This window comes from Suricata suricatta, chromosome 13, assembly GCF_006229205.1.
Source record: "Suricata suricatta isolate VVHF042 chromosome 13, meerkat_22Aug2017_6uvM2_HiC, whole genome shotgun sequence".
NCBI classification, from domain to species: Eukaryota; Metazoa; Chordata; class Mammalia; order Carnivora; family Herpestidae; genus Suricata; species Suricata suricatta.
Window position 1 is genome coordinate 6895338 of NC_043712.1, and position 15063 is coordinate 6910400.

Here is a 15063-nt window from a genome sequence, read left to right on the forward strand (position 1 = left end):
CCCCACTGCTCAAAGTGTGCAAGCGGAGTTGAGGTGGCCAACGGGGCAACATGATTCTGAATGTCTTTTTAGCTCCAGATGCACTTTATCGTGAGACTTGCTTCTGACCACAAGGGCTTTGCCTGTGCTGCTGCCGCCGCCTCGGCCTGGAACGCACTTCCCCGCCTGCTTGCCCGCCGAGGTCCTCAGCGCCCCCCATGTACCAGCTCGGCAGGCACATTCTCAGGCGGGCCGTCCCTGGCCCCCCAGGAGTCAGGACCCCCGCTATAGTCTTTATTGTCTTTTATCACTCCCCTCTGGGACAATGGCTGAGACTCAAAAGTGTGTGTGTGTGTGTGTGTGTGTGTGTGTGAGAGAGAGAGAGAGAGAGAGAGAGAGAGAGAGAGATTATCTGTTGACGCCTGTCTTGCTAAACTGTGAACTCTTGCTCACTGGTATATCCCAGCACCTTGCCGTGCACTTGGCAGATGGGAAATGATCAATAATCATTTGTGACATGAATCCATGAATGCAACCATAGCAGGGTTCACGGGGTCTTTGGCCTCAGGCTCTGGGCAGGAGTAGGGTGTTCGGGAGTGGGAGCAAGGGGAAGGGCTGAGCATGAATTGAACAGGCCCCTTCGTCCCTGGGGATCCCAGAGTATCAGGCGAAGGTGTCTTTTCATAGGAGGAAGCTGCTGTCCCCAAGACCATCTTGAGTCATCATCACAGACAGGGCCTGCAGATTCTACTCCAAGGGCAAGGCCACTAAGTAGACCCTAGTGGTGGGCCATACAGAGCATGAGCGAACTCCTTCTGCTCCCTCCCCCAGCCCTGACCTTCCTGGCTTCTCTGAGTGTCCAGAGAAGACACAAGGAGCCCGGGGCTGGTGTGAAGGCTCTCTGGGGTCAGGCCTGCTTCTGAGGACCTCAAAACCCTCCTGGAGCCTTCTTTGATCCCCTCCGGCTTCCCCAAGAACCTTGCAGAGAACCCAAGTCACATGGTGGATCAGTAGCTGCGTAGCTGCCTTAGCCTCTAACAGAAACAAGATAGCCTGGGGCCCCATGACCCCTCTGCCACCCTGTCTGGGTTCGGTGAGGATCCCCCCAGTGTCTCGTCACTGTCCTCAGAATTGAGTCCAAATGCCATGCCCTAGCACTCAGGATCTGACCAGCAGACCTTGTCATGCTACTTCCTGCTCTGACTTACAGCCCTTGTCCTCCCTCGGCCACCCCCAGCTCTGTCAAACCCCCTTCCAGAGCCCCTGCACCAGACACCTCCTGCTCCCCCAGTTGCCACCCTGCCTGGGTCCCGACTGCAGGCTCAGGTCTCCAAGGGGCAGGGCTGTGTAGATGTCACCTGTCCAGGGGTCAGCACAGTGTAGATGTCACTGAGCGTTTGCTGAACCAAATTGCCCTGGGATATTACATTCATCAGTGCCTTCGTTCTGTTGAGCACCTACTGTGTGCCAGGCCCTGGGCTGAAGGCTGAGAATTTGCTGATGGACAAGAGAGACCCAGCCCTTGCCCTCATGGGGTTTGAGAAGGAAATGGCTATGAAGCCAATAATTACACAAACCCCTAGATTACTGTAAAGAAACTATGGCCTCTGGAAAATTCCAGATGAGAAGCAGTGTTCCAGCAGAGATCTAAAGGGCAAAACAAGCAAGGAGGGATATGTCTCTTGATATTTCATTCATCTCCTAACTCTCTGGTAGCGATGGCTACCTTTAAAAAGATTTCTCCCTCATCCATCCATCCATCCACCCATCCACCCATCCACGCATCCATCCACCCATCCACCCATCCACGCATCCATTTATCCATCCATCCACCCACCCACCCACCCATCCATCCATCCATCCATCCAGCAAACATTTAAGGAGCACCTAGTGAGTGCGAGGCCCCCGCCAGCCATTTTCACCCTCCCAGCCCACATGGTCTACCTCTGCCTGAAGTAGATACTTAGCTCATGCGTGCTGATGGGCAGGCTGATGGACAGGCTGATGGACAGGCCGATGGGCTCTGTGTGTGGCTAAGCCTTGCCTCTGGATTCAGAGCATGTGTGGACACGCATGTGCCGGTGTGTGCAAGCAGCTCAAGCCAGAGTGCCCTTTTGCCCCCTGTGCATCCCCACTACACATGGTCCCCTCCTCCCCCTCACTATGTAAGCCAGAGCCCCAGTCCTGGTACTCACCAGAATCTCATCCTGCAAAGAGGTAACCATAGCAACCACGAGAAGCATCGGGAGAGAGGAGAGAGGGTTACTGAGGCGGAGTGGGAGGCTTGTGGCTGGCAGCTGACAGGCTCTCTGGCCCCTGTGAGACCCTTCCCCTCGGGGGAGGGGCCTCTCAGAGCTTGGCGTCCATCTGGCACCCTCCATCCCTCCGGCTGGGGCACTGGGGTTCACTCACCTGGTTCCCTGAAGCCTTCTTCTTGTTCATTTGGTTGCTCCTCTGCTGAGCACTAACGGGGAGACAAGGAAGACTCAGAACCTCTCTCAAGAGGCCCAACTTTAATGCCACTGCTCAGTGGGCACCACAATCAGAGGGTTAGCCCAGCAGGTCTGGGTCCTGCACATACACATGCACGCGCGTGCGCGCGTGCACACACACACACACACACACACATTCACAGGAGGCATCACCTTCACTGCCTAGGGAGCACTCACTTGGCAAAGCCTATGAAGTCCTCATGATTGGTATTCATGTAAGCCAGCTCAATGTCGATGAGCAGCATGACCTTCGAGGATCCCAGTCAGCAGGCGAGTGGGAAAAGTATGGGAGAGTTTTAAAGTGCATGACAAGTTGGAAGAAATGTACTTATAGCACTTACAGAATCCAGCATAAATCAATCAATACTCAGTAATAGTATCCATAATAAATAAGAGAGTTCCTATAAGTCAATAAGTGAAACAGACAAGAAACAAATCAAAATAGAGAACATGAATGCACAATTCATAGAAGAAGTGCAGTAATCAGTAAGGATACGTAAAAAAATGCTCACCTTCATTAATAAAGAAATGTAAATTAAAACAATGAGACTCTTTTATAACCTATCAAATTAATAATAAATATTGATAGTGACCAGTGTGGGCACAACTGTGGGAAGATGGCTTCTCATATACTCTTGGTGGAAGTGTAAATTAGTATCACCTTCTTGGAGGGTAATTTAGAAATATTTAATAATATTAAAATGCACATGTTTATTTCTAGAAATCCATCTATCTATCTATCTAGTAAATAAACTCATCAAGTGAGCAAAGATATATGTCCCAGAGTGTTCAGTGTGGTGTGGTTTGTAATAGAAAAATTGGAAACAAGCGAGTGGCCATCAGAAAGTAAAATAAATTGCGGTATCCTCCAAGCAATAAAGCACTCTCCAGCCATTCAAAAGAATGAGGACGGGGTGCCTGGGTGGTGCACTCAGTGACTCTTGGTCATGATCTTGCAGTTCGTGAGTTCAAATCCCGTTTCGGGCTCTGCGCTGGTGGGACAGAGCCTACTTGGGATTCCCTCTCTCCTTCTCTCTGCCCCTCCCCTGCTTGTGCTCTCTCTCTCTCTCTCTCAAAATAAATAGACAAAACTTTTACAAAATTCAAAAAAAAAGAATGGGGACAGTTTCTAAGTTCTGGCCCGGAAGACCCCCTTTGAAAATGACGAGGGGGAATGGGATTCATAACTGAGTCACGACCAGAGTGACATTCCTTTTTTTGTAAAGTGGAAAAAATAAAATTTGTTTAAATGTTTACTCTTGAGAGAGGGAGAGAGAGGGAGAGTGGGGGAGATGCAGAGGGGGAGGGAGACAGGATCTGAAGTCGGCCCTGCGCTGACAGCAGAGAGCCTGATGCGAGGCTCCAACCCACAAACCTTGAGACCATGACCTGAGCCCAAGTCAGATGCTCAACGGACTAAGCCACCCAGGCGCCTCCAGAGTGACATCCCTGATGCGCGCTGCCGGGTTTTGACCCAAGCCCCACCGCTCCCTGTAATAAGCCTGTGCTCCCTGAGCCTCAAGCTCCACAGAGGAAGACTTTCTGCCTCGCAGGAGGGGTGTAGACACGTGAAATGAGGTCGATCACGCGTCTGACATGTCATGGGCGCTCAGCAGATGTTAGCTACGACAATATCGTTAGAGAAAAAAGGCAAGAGACACAGCAGGGCTGTGGTTATGGAAGATTAGGACAGAACCTGGAATCTGTATGCGCCTAGAAAACAAATGCCCGGGCCTCGAAGGGAACACGCCAAGCTGCTAGTGACGGTTATTTTGTGGGAAGAGCTGGGGGCGGGGAATAGCGAATGAAGGAACGCTTACTTATAATTCAGTTACATCTATACTGACTGAATATTTTATTAATTATTTATCACTTTTGGAGCTAAAGAGATCCATTAGGATTAAAAAACACCCCATCCAGACAAAGATGTGGAGGGCACCATCACGGAGAAGGGGTGGTGAGGCGGGGACGCTGGGAATGGGGAGCCAGAGGTCAGTATAGAAGAAGGATGATCGAGAGAGAGAGAGGGCCGAGTAAGGAGGACTCGCCTGTGAGCTCCGTGAGGACCATGAGGGAGCCTGCTGGTCTCTGCTCCTCCGGGCCCAGAGGCAGCGCTCAGTGACCGTGTTTGTGATGGAATGAATGAATGAATGAATACTAGATAAATGACTACATAAAAGGAAGGGGGGTGGCTATGACAGGTATATGGTGACCCAGAGAAATAGAAAATAGAGAGATGACCAGAGGACTGACCGCCAGATGGTTGAGGGGACGGTGGAAATGTAATATGGCACAGCTCCAGCAAACAGTATGGAAAACAATATGGCGGCTCCTCAAAAAGTTAAATATAGTGTTACCAAAGGATTCGGCAATCCCACGTCTGGATGCATACCCCAAAGAATTGGAAGCAGGGGCTCAGAGAGACATTTGCACATTAATGTTCATAGAAGCATTATTCATAAGAGCCAAAAGGGAGAAACAACCCAAATGGATTAACACTATGTGGTGTATACGTGCAATGGAATATTATTCAGACTTACGAAGGAAGGAAATTCTGACATCTGCTACAATATAGATGAACCTCGAGGAAATTGTGCTGAATAAACTAAACCTGACACAAAAGGTCAATTGTTGGGATGCCCGGCGGCTCAGTCAGTTAAGCGTCTGATTTTGGTTTTGGCTCAGGTCATGATCTTAGAGGTCCGTGAGATCGAACCCCACCTCAGACTCTGCTGGCAGCTCACAGTCTGCTTGGAGCTCGCTCTCCCTCTCTCTGTGCCCTTCCCTGCTCATGCTCTCCTTCCCCATCCCCCACCCCACTCTCAAGATTAAATAAACATTAAGGGGCACTTGGCTGGCTCAATCTGTAGAACACGCAACTCTTGATCTCAAGATTAAATAAACATTAAAAACAATAAAAAACAAAGAGAAGCAGAAAGGAGAGATAAGGGAGATGGAGGCAGAAGAGACAGAATGGGAAGGAGAAGGAGAGCTGGGGGGGCGGGCAGGAGGGACTCACCTGCTCCTTGGTGCGACCCTCACGCTCCCTGATGTGGGTGGTCACGATGCGCTCCATCTCCTCCCGCAGGCGGGGGTACTGCTGGAGCTGGGGAAGGGCGGGAGGCGAGAGAGCCACGTACACAGGGGGCACCGGCGGGGAGCACCCCCACCCCGCCAGAATCCAGGGATCCAGGGGCGTGGGGTGGGAGGCACACACAGAATGCCCGAGATGAGGGGAAGAGAGGCCTGGGGTCCCAGGAAGCTGAAGGCACCAAGCCATGGCCACCCTTTCCCCCAAGTGTAGGACCCAAATGGCAATACTAGGGTCTTTCCGGTTCCAGGCCCTCTTCACTGGCCTACTGGGGCAGCTTCGGGGGGAGGGTGGGTCCGATGGGCAGAAATGCCACGGGGCTCAGCCTGCTGTGCCACCTTGGTAGCAGCCATCTTGGAAACAGACTGTTCGATGGAGGCCTTTGTTTGGAGGACCGGTACCTCCCCAAGCTTTCGCTGACCCTCGGGGCTATCCCTTGTCCTCCCCAAAGCTTGGAGGGACAGTCAGGTGGGGAATCAGGCAGAGAACAGCCTCGAGATTCCTATCCAGGAAGAGTCTGGGGAGGGCAGGGCCCAAGGTGCCAGTTGGCCTCCTGAGTCGGGCTGGGGACAGGCAGCAGTCCTGTCAGAGCTGAGGGAGGGGGCAGGGGAAACAAGCAGGCACACACAGGACATGCAGGAGCCCACAGGCGGGACATGCGAGGGCACAGGGCGGGCAGCATGCGGAGGGGGTGCCAGCAGCATGAGCAGTACCCCGCGGGGGCCTGACTGGGCCCCGGGCCCCCTTGGTAGGATCCACCCAGTTTTGCCTCCCTTTGCATGCCCCGGCCTGGCACCATCGTCCCCAGCGGTGTCCGCCCAGCTCCGAGCTGGCCAGCCGACCTGTCTCTACCCCACAGCTTTGGGGCAGGGGCTCAGCAGCACCCATTTCCCTCTTGTTTTTATCAACTGAGGACGAAGGGGAAATTGCTTCAAACCCTTCTCCCTCTGCCTGTGAACTCTGCCCTCAGCTCAGCCCAGGCTGCTTCATTCTCCTTCAAGACTGTTGGATGCCACCTCCTCCAGGAAGCCTGCCCTGACCACCCCAAGAGCTGGGTTAGAGGCCTCTCTGTGCCTCCTCCCCCAAACTGGATTGTGATTGCCCTTCGAGCAGGGGCAGGGCCAGGCACGAGGCTGGGGCTCAAAGAGGGCATGTTGAAGGAAAGAGAGAATGAATGAAGGATGGATGGCTTTGGCTTCCTTGCCAGGGTGAGGGGACACCGGTTCCTCTGGCTCACGAACAAGCTCCTCCTGGGGAGGGGGCCTTGCCGAGCTGGTGATTGGGAGCCCTCCCACAGGAACCTCGAGTCCCGCTGGCCTGCCCTCCCCACTTGGTGGTCACGTGGGACCCAGGTAGGGCCAACCTCAAATCAGTCCTGTCCCTCTTCCCATGCCTGGGTCAGGCCCCTCAGGTGGATCCTCCTATGTGGGAAGAGACCTGAAGGTTAGCGTGCCTGGGTCACAGGGAGTGATTCTGAGGGCGAGATGGAGGCTAAGGAGATGGGGTGGGGGGCACGGGGAGAGGCAAGAATGTGGGGAAGAAAGTGGCACCCTGGATGCCCAGGAGAGGTAGACGGGAGAGATGGGACATTCCCCCCTCCACCCCGGGCCATCCCATGGCGATGTCAAGGTGTGGCTGATGTGGCCAACACAGGGGACCTGGGGGGCAGGTGACCTGAGACCTGGGGCTGCAAAACAAACAGTGGCTGGACAGGCCTGGGAGCCCCGCTGCCCCACGAGGCCCAAAGAGGGGCTCCTACTTCTCGAAGTCTCCAGCTTGGGGCAGAGATTCAGGACAGAGTACCACCGCCAGAAGGCTTCCTGAGGTGGTCCAGAGCGCTCCCTCCCAGGGCAGGGCTGTGGCAGGGGTGTGGGGGGAGGGGGAGGGGGGGAGGAGCAATTTGCCAAAGACCATGACCAGTTCTCCCACTAACAGCCTGGACCTTACATTCGTCAAGTTTTCCAGGAGTCACACACGACAGGGCGGCCTCAGCCTCTTTGAGGAGTTCTGTTCCCTTTGAGCATCTTTTTCCATTCTGGCTGCCTCGGAGGGTTTCCAGGACTTTTAGCCAGTTTTTTAAAAATGGAACATTTCTCTCTCAGTCCTTGGCTGAGTGAGTGGGGCGGTCAGCTTGGAGCCCACGAATTAGTGGCCAGGGACGCAGGCCCTGGAGCCACATGACTCTTGTTTCAAAGCCAGCCCCTGCCCTGCCGACTGTCCTTAAAAAAGTGACAGCAACCTCCCCGAGCCTTGGTTTCTCCATGCATAAAATGGGGCCGTCACAGCGCCTTCCCTCTTCGGGTCGTGGAGAGGATTGAGTAGTACGTCCCACAGGCGACATTAAACTTGAGATTCCCTCCGGAGAGGAAAGTTGCAATCCCAGTAGGCCTGGGAATAGAGTTGACTATTTAGAAGTCTCTGTCAGGAATACCTTGCTATCAACTTAGAAGACATGGGGAGGAAAAAAATAGACGAAGATGGGTGAATTTTGCCGTGTAAAGAAAAAAGATCATCACTACTCGTTAAATAAGTCAAAAGGCAAAATCATTTTTTAGAAATAATTTATGGGGCGCCTGGGGGGCTCAGTTGGTTGGGCATCCAACTCTTGGTTTCAGTTCAGGTCATGATCTCACGGTTCGTGGGCTCGAGCCCTGTACTGGGCTCTGTGCTGACAGTGTGGAGCCTGCTTGGGATTCTCTCTCTCCTTCTCTCTCTCTGTCCCTCCCCCACTCGTCTTTCTCTCTCCAAGTAAATAAACTTGAGAAAGAAATAATTTATAAGCTTTCCTCTTTAAGGTTTTTGTTGATCCATATTCCTCCTGACAAAAATCTACAGACTCACTGTAAGACTAAAATTTTCAAAGTGGAAATGGGAAAATTCCCATTTTCCTAGCCCTCTCTTCAAATAACAGCGAGTTGGTGACGGTGCCTTTGGAATTTTGTTATTTTTATATGTATTATTCCCCCCTCATATTATACATCGTCTCCTGAAACCTGCTCTTTCCCCCGCAGTGAACCGTAGAGGAACATGTGAACGGGAATAAATACGCCTTGCGCTTCTCACATACAGTCTGCCATTGGCTGGGTCATACTTTACGTAATCGACCCCCTCTTGATGGACATCTGGGCTGTTTCCAAAATTTTACCATTTATGACCATTACTGCCTTCTTTTGGAATGCAATTCAGCAGAGCGTTTCCCAGCTTTTAAATGCTTGTATCTAGTAATCCGCCTTCTAGGCATCTATCCTAAAGAAAAGATCCTAGAGACAGAAAAGTAAACGTTTTAATAGATAAAGATGTTCAGGGGCATCTGGCTGGCTCAATGGGTGGAGCCTATAGTACTTGGTCCCGGGATTGTGAATTCAAGCCCCATGCTGGGTGAATTCAAGCCCCATGCTCACTTAAAAAAAAAACGTGGGAAGCACCTGGGTGGCTCGGTTGGTTGGGCATCTGACTTGGGCTCAGGTCATGATCTCAGAGTTCACGGGGTCCGTGCTGACAGCTCAGAGCCTGGAGCCTGCTTCAGATACTCTGTCTTCCTCCCTCTCTGCCCCTCTCCTGCTCAGGCTCTGTCTCTCTCTCTCTCTCTCTCAGAAATAAATAAACATTAAAAAAAAGATGTTCATTGTCAATGATTTATAATATTGAAAAACTGGTGACAATTAAATGTTTGCCAATAGAAACTCTGTTGTGTTAATCATGATAAATCTGTTCAGGAGAGTATCATGCAGCCAGTACAAAATGTTTATGTATCTATGTGATAACACCCCCCAAAATGTGTGTTACTAAGAGAAAAAGCAAAATGCTAATGTATTTACAGTGTGACTACCTAACAGTAAATAAATCTACATAGAGAGAAGAATGCTCGGAGGAATAAATAAGTAAAACTGTCTGGAGGGCAATGCTGCGGAAGTTACCAAAATTGTGAACGCTCATATCCCTCGACTAGGCAGATTCTCTGCCTAGAAATTTGCTCTAAAGAAACAACAGGAGAGGCACCTGGGTGGCTCAGTTGGCTAAGTGTCTGACTCTCGACATCCGCTCAGGTCATGATGTCACAGTTTGTGAGATTGAGCCCCGTGTCGGGCTCTGCGCTGACCTCACGAAGCCTGCTTGGGATTTTCTCTCCCTCTCTCAAAATAAATAAACATTAAAAAAAACAAGAAGAAACAACAGGATACGTATTACAAATACATCTATAAGGATGTTCACTGCAGCACTGTTTGTAAAAGAAAAAAAAGTTGGAAATAATCTAAATGTCAATGGGATATTGACTATATGGACCAGAGCACATTTCTACAGCGGAATACGACTCAGCAGTTCAAGGGTACATCTTCCTGTAGTTACATGTAAGGATCCATCACACACTGCTGGGTAAAAACGTTCCGGGTCAGTGTGTGTGGTGTGATCCCACTTAGGTTAAACTGGTATAAATACGTAACCAGTTAGGAAGGGGGGACCGCTGTCTTCTCTGATCTTCTCTTGCCTTATCTTTAGAGTTTGCAACTATAGGGACTTGCTTTCTCTGTGTTCTTTGAGTATTTTATAACGATCATGTATCGGGGCACTTGGGTGGCTCAGTCGGTTAAGTGTCTGACTTTGGCTCAGGTCATGATCTTGTGGTTCGTGGGTTTGAGCCCCGTGTCAGACTCTGTGCTGACAGCTCAGTGCCTGGAGCCTGCTTCTGATTCTGTGTGTCCCTCTCTTTCTGCCCCTCCCCTGCTCACACAGTCTCTCTCTCAAAAATAAATAAAACATTTAAAAAATTAAAAAAAAACCCAATCATGTATGATCAGAACAAAAAAAAATCTGATCATTTATTTTCTTTCTTTATTTTTTTAAAGGAGTGTACTTGCAAGAAGGGTACAAAAATCTCCACGGGGGCTCCCTGGGAAGGGAGGGCGGTGGCCTCCTTTTAAGCTTTGGCATTTACCAGCATTTTAAAATGGAGTATGTTTTCAGTTTACAATTAAAAGCCAAAGTTAAAAAAAAAATGTAGTTGGGGCGCCTGGGGGGCTCAGTCGGTTAAGCGTCCGACTTCTGCTCAGGTCATGATCTCAGGGTTCGTAAGTTTGAGCCCCCCCTCGGGCTCTGTGCTGACAGCTCAGAGCTCGGAGCCTGGAGTCAATTTCGGATTCTATGTCTCCCTCTCTCTCTGCCCCACCCCAACCTGTGCTCTGTCTCTCAAAAATGAATAGACGTTAAAAATTTTTTTAATAAAAATTTTTTAAAATGTGGTTATATCTTGTCTTCTTTTGTAAAGAGATTTGAGGCAGCTTAAAATAAACACGGTATTTTAAAAAATTTAACAAAAGTAAAATTGCATTGCTTAGTATTCAAGGTGCAGAGGGACCGTGACTCGGCTGTCACGGTAAATACTATGGAATGCGGAGTCCAGTCCGGATTTCATTCCACCTGAGATGGGGATGGAGTGGAAGCTAATGTGCTTACTGTCTGCGTTAGGCATGAAAGCGGGCAAAGTGAGAGGAACGACAGAGGCGCCCACGACTAAGTATGTACGAGCCGTGAAGACCCTCCCATCTGAAACATGGAGTTGGGGCAGAGGGGCCCCCACCTTCCAGCCTCGGGAGCTTTCTCAAGTGCAGGTGAGGCTGGCTCTCCCTGAGATCCTGATTCAGCCGGCTGGGCAGGGGCATTTGGATTCTGGAAAGGTTCCCCCAGGCAACCGAGTCTCATGTACTCCCCCGGGAAGCACTGCATTCAAAAGCTCTGGCTAAAAATCCTCAAAATGCCCCAAAGTAGACAAATAGGAAGAAGGCATCTAAAAGGTCACAGACCCAAAAGACGCTGACCCTGTTGCACGCGCATGGATTACTAGAAAGTGAGTAATCCAATATGCTTTCAGGCAAATTTGTTTTAAGGAACTGGGGTAGCTCCCTGACCCCAGGAGGCCCTGAGCCCGGGTCTACTCCCGCAGCATTCCTCAGTCGGAATCCCACTCTGCTCTTCTTGTCTGAGACTCAGTTTATTCGTCTGGAAGATGGGGATAATACTACCTACTTCTTAGGGTTGTTAAGATGCTTAAGTGAGATAAAAAGGAAAAGCACTTAGCTCAGTGCTTGGCACATAGTAGGTGCCCAATAAATATCAGCCGTCCCCTTATTATTGTCACCATTGTCATTCTTATTGGTGAAAAGGGGCCACTGAGGATGTGGGGGTTGGGGCAGTCTCCCGGCAGAGATGGGGGCCTAAAAGAATCATAAATTCAAACAGACCCAGAGTGAGAAGCTGGCACAAAACTTACGGGCCCAGGATCACCAGGCCAGCACAGGCGTTTGGGTCCACGTGGGTGGCCGAGACGCTGCCAGGCCTGCTCAGCAGATGGCTCTGCCCATGGGAGTCCCCGGCCATGAGGAAGGGACGGCCAGGCCCAGCCCCGCCCTGGTGGCCGTCATACCTTTTCGCTACACTTTCTGATGGTGGCCGTGAGCTCACTGACTACCATATCCACACACTTGATACTGGGCTCTTTGAGCTTCTGCACCTGCTTTTTCACTGTGGCTTCAAAAGCGAGGTCAGGTGTGAAGAGGCCCGTCCTGCACCCGGGGAGGAGGAGGGGACAGGGGGAGGAGCAGCCGTGGGCAAGGCCGGGAGGAGGAGGGGGAGTGAAAGCCAAGCAGAGCCAGGATTTAGGAGTGGAGGATGGCACAGGCATGGGGGAAAAGAGAGAGACACCGACACAGAGAAAGAGAGAACAGAAGACAATGTGAGCGTGGGACCAGCCCTCCCTGCCGCCCCCCAGGGTCAGCACCTCCCAGGTGCTGCCAAGTACCTTGAAGGGTTCTGTGGGTATAGGGTCAAGGGGGCTTCTGAGGGACCAAGCCCCTGCCCCATACAAGGCCCCTTACAGATCCTCTCCCCAGGGCTTGGCGCCCCCTGCCCCCCACCCCCTGCCCCAGCTACACTGAGCCTGCCCTCTCTGTCTTTTCCAATGCTACCATTGTCCCAGCCTTGGGTCCTCCTAAGGGGCTGACCCAGGCCAGGACCCACCCACCCATTCTGTTCAGTTCTAGGTTTGCCAGCACCTCCTGCATTCACTTCATCCTGACTCCAAAGAAGAGCAGGATTCTGTACCTCCACCACCAGGATGACTGCATCCAGCTGCCCAGGCTGTGCACTGCAAAACTCCAGGGGGCTCCATTTGCATAGACTGTGGTGCAGATGAGGCCTCCTGGAGTTGCAGGGTAGCTGCCTGACCTCCACTCTCCAGTTCCCTACTCTACTCCTGCCCTTCCCTTTCTCCGCAAGGGGCATCCTTTGCCTCTCTTCCAAAAGGGTCTGGAGAACTCAGCTGGGAAAGACAGAAAGAGAGAAGAGGAAAGACAGAAAGAGTGGAGGTGGTGGTAGAGCGGGGCCAGGGCAGTCGTGGGGAGAGGAAAGGAAGGGAGGCTGGGGGTGGAATCAAACAAGCACTGGATTTGGACTCCAAAGCCTTGGCTTCGAGTAACAGCTCTGCCACCTGCTAGCTCATATGACCTTGGACAAGTCACTTGATCTCCTAAGCCTCAGTTTTCCTGCTGTGACATGGGTGCCATCCTCCCTGCCCTGCCCTGCCCTCCTTGGGTGGTTCTGTGAGGCTCAGATGATATAGCAGATGGAAGAGGGTTCTGTCCCTGGAAGGTTAGATGGGGATGGAAGGGAAGGGCAGGGTCCTGAGTGAGGCTGGGGTGAGAATGGGGCAGATGAAGGACAGCGGGGAGTCAGGTACCTGCCAGACCCGGGTCCTCTGCACCCCTCTGGCCATCCAGATCCCCAGAGCAGCACCCAAGGTGTCCCCAAGACCCCTCCCTGGAGCCCTCAGAGATGATCTTACCTCTGAGGGCAGGAAGGGGGCTCGGGGCCCTTCAAGGCCTATTCTCCCTGAGCTAAGGGAGCTCTTGGTGGGCTCTGAGGACAACAGCCACCATGACACCTGTCTTGTCAATGTTTACTCCCTGTGCCTGGGGGCCAGGGGGTGGGCAAGGCCCCTCGAGAGGCCCCCCCGTCTTGGTCTGTGGTGGCTTGCCTCCCCCACCCCGCAGAGGTCTGTACATGCTACCGAGGAGGCAGTGGGGGGTGTGGGGAAGGAGCGCCTGGCAGCAGTGCAGGGTGGGGGCAGAGGCGGGGGGAGGGGGCTGGCCCGGGCCACCGGGTTACCTTCTTGGTGCACTGTCTAACCGTGCTGATTAGCTCCGAGATAACCATGTCCACACACTTGAGACACGGTTCTCGGATCTTCTTCACCTGCTTTTTCACAATGGTCTCAAAGGCCATGTCTGGGGTAAAGAGCCCCGTTCTGAACGCCCGGAACGGGAGAAGGGCACAGTGTCACAGGCCAGCTCCTACCAGGAGTGCCAGGTCAGGGCCCCACCCCGACCCCCTGAACTCTGCCCTTGGGGTCCTCCCACTACCCCTCTCTGGGCTTCGGCGTCCTTATCTGTAAAATGGGCAGGAGGGATTTGAATGAAGGACTTTCCATTGATGCTCTTTGGGGCAAGACAGGCTCTGCTTATGATTGTCATGTATGTCCAGCTTCCTCTTAAGATTCTGTTCATACGAAAGGTTCTATGGCCAGAAATGGTATGAAAAATGCCAAACTGGAGTTCTCTTTAAGAGCCTTTCTGGGAATAAAACATTTTATTTTAAGATGAGGAGTGAGATTTTTTTTTTCCTGTGCCTTGGCCAATGCAGTTACCAGTCTGTAAATTCCATACCAAACCTTAGAATTGAACCTGTATAAAAGCAGGGACATTTTGGTCTTGTTCACTGCCTGGCACATAGCAGCTGCTTGAAATTTTCTTGTCGAATGAACAGTGTCGATCTGGGTCCTTGAAGGGGGCTAAGCTTTTAAGGAACCATTTTTTTTCTAGTCCCCTCTTCCAAAGGCAGTGGGGCAGAGAGGGTAGCTAGAAGGAGGGAAGTGGGTGGAATGGGACCCACTTGGGGCTAATGGGGCTATGGGAGGATCTGAGGGGTTGAGAGGCCCTGTCTTATCATAAAAGGACACAGACCAATACCTCGATGCTCCATCTCAGACCCTCCCCAGTGGTTCGGCAGCTTTGTGCTGCTACCTGCATAGGACTGGGGGAAGCTGTCTCATCCTGAGGACGGCCAGGGGCCTAGGCCCCAGCCGCCTGTGTCCTGGGCTCTGCCCACCTGGTCCAGCCTCCAGGCCCTGCACCCAGGGGCAGCAAAGGAGGACAGCAGGTTGCAGGGAGGGAGGGGCCCAGGCCTCCCGTCCCCCTCCCCCAGCTCCAGCCCATTTGAGCTGGGAGCCAGAAGGGGTTGAGGGGACTGGGGACCAGAGCTCTTGGTCCTTCCTGAGGGTGGCTCACTTCATCGCTCCCTGTGCCTTGGCACTAGAACCCCTGCCTTCCACGGCTCAGCCCCCTTCCCCAGTCCCAATACGTGCCTAATGCCATGGATATTCTTGATGGCATAGCTGATCTCTTTTCGGAGCTCCTTCTCGTCAAACTCCATCTGTGTAGGAGAGGGAGAGAC

The 15063-nt window shown here is 52.1% G+C and overlaps 1 protein-coding gene across 13 annotated transcripts in view; it reads right to left on the reverse strand.

Annotated features, from left to right (window-relative positions):
* The window catches only part of DNM1 (dynamin 1), a 43442-nt gene that overhangs the window by 12267 nt on the left and 16112 nt on the right, over window positions 1–15063 (reverse strand). For 10 of the 13 annotated variants that reach the window (XR_003901783.1, XR_003901784.1, XR_003901785.1 and 7 more), the window contains exons 9-14: window positions 14975–15042; window positions 11981–12119; window positions 5491–5577; window positions 2649–2719; window positions 2392–2443; window positions 2175–2186 (exon numbers count right to left, since the gene is read on the reverse strand). Coding sequence is in view for 10 of the 13 variants with exons in the window: in XM_029919780.1 (XP_029775640.1) it covers window positions 2175–2186; window positions 2392–2443; window positions 2649–2719; window positions 5491–5577; window positions 11981–12119; window positions 14975–15042 (429 nt within the window). In the remaining 3 variants the exon portion in view is untranslated. Of the gene's footprint in view, window positions 1–2174; window positions 2187–2391; window positions 2444–2648; window positions 2720–5490; window positions 5578–11980; window positions 12120–13719; window positions 13859–14974; window positions 15043–15063 lie in introns of all 13 variants that reach the window. The other 3 variants (XM_029919781.1, XM_029919784.1, XM_029919790.1) reach the window with 1 other exon arrangement.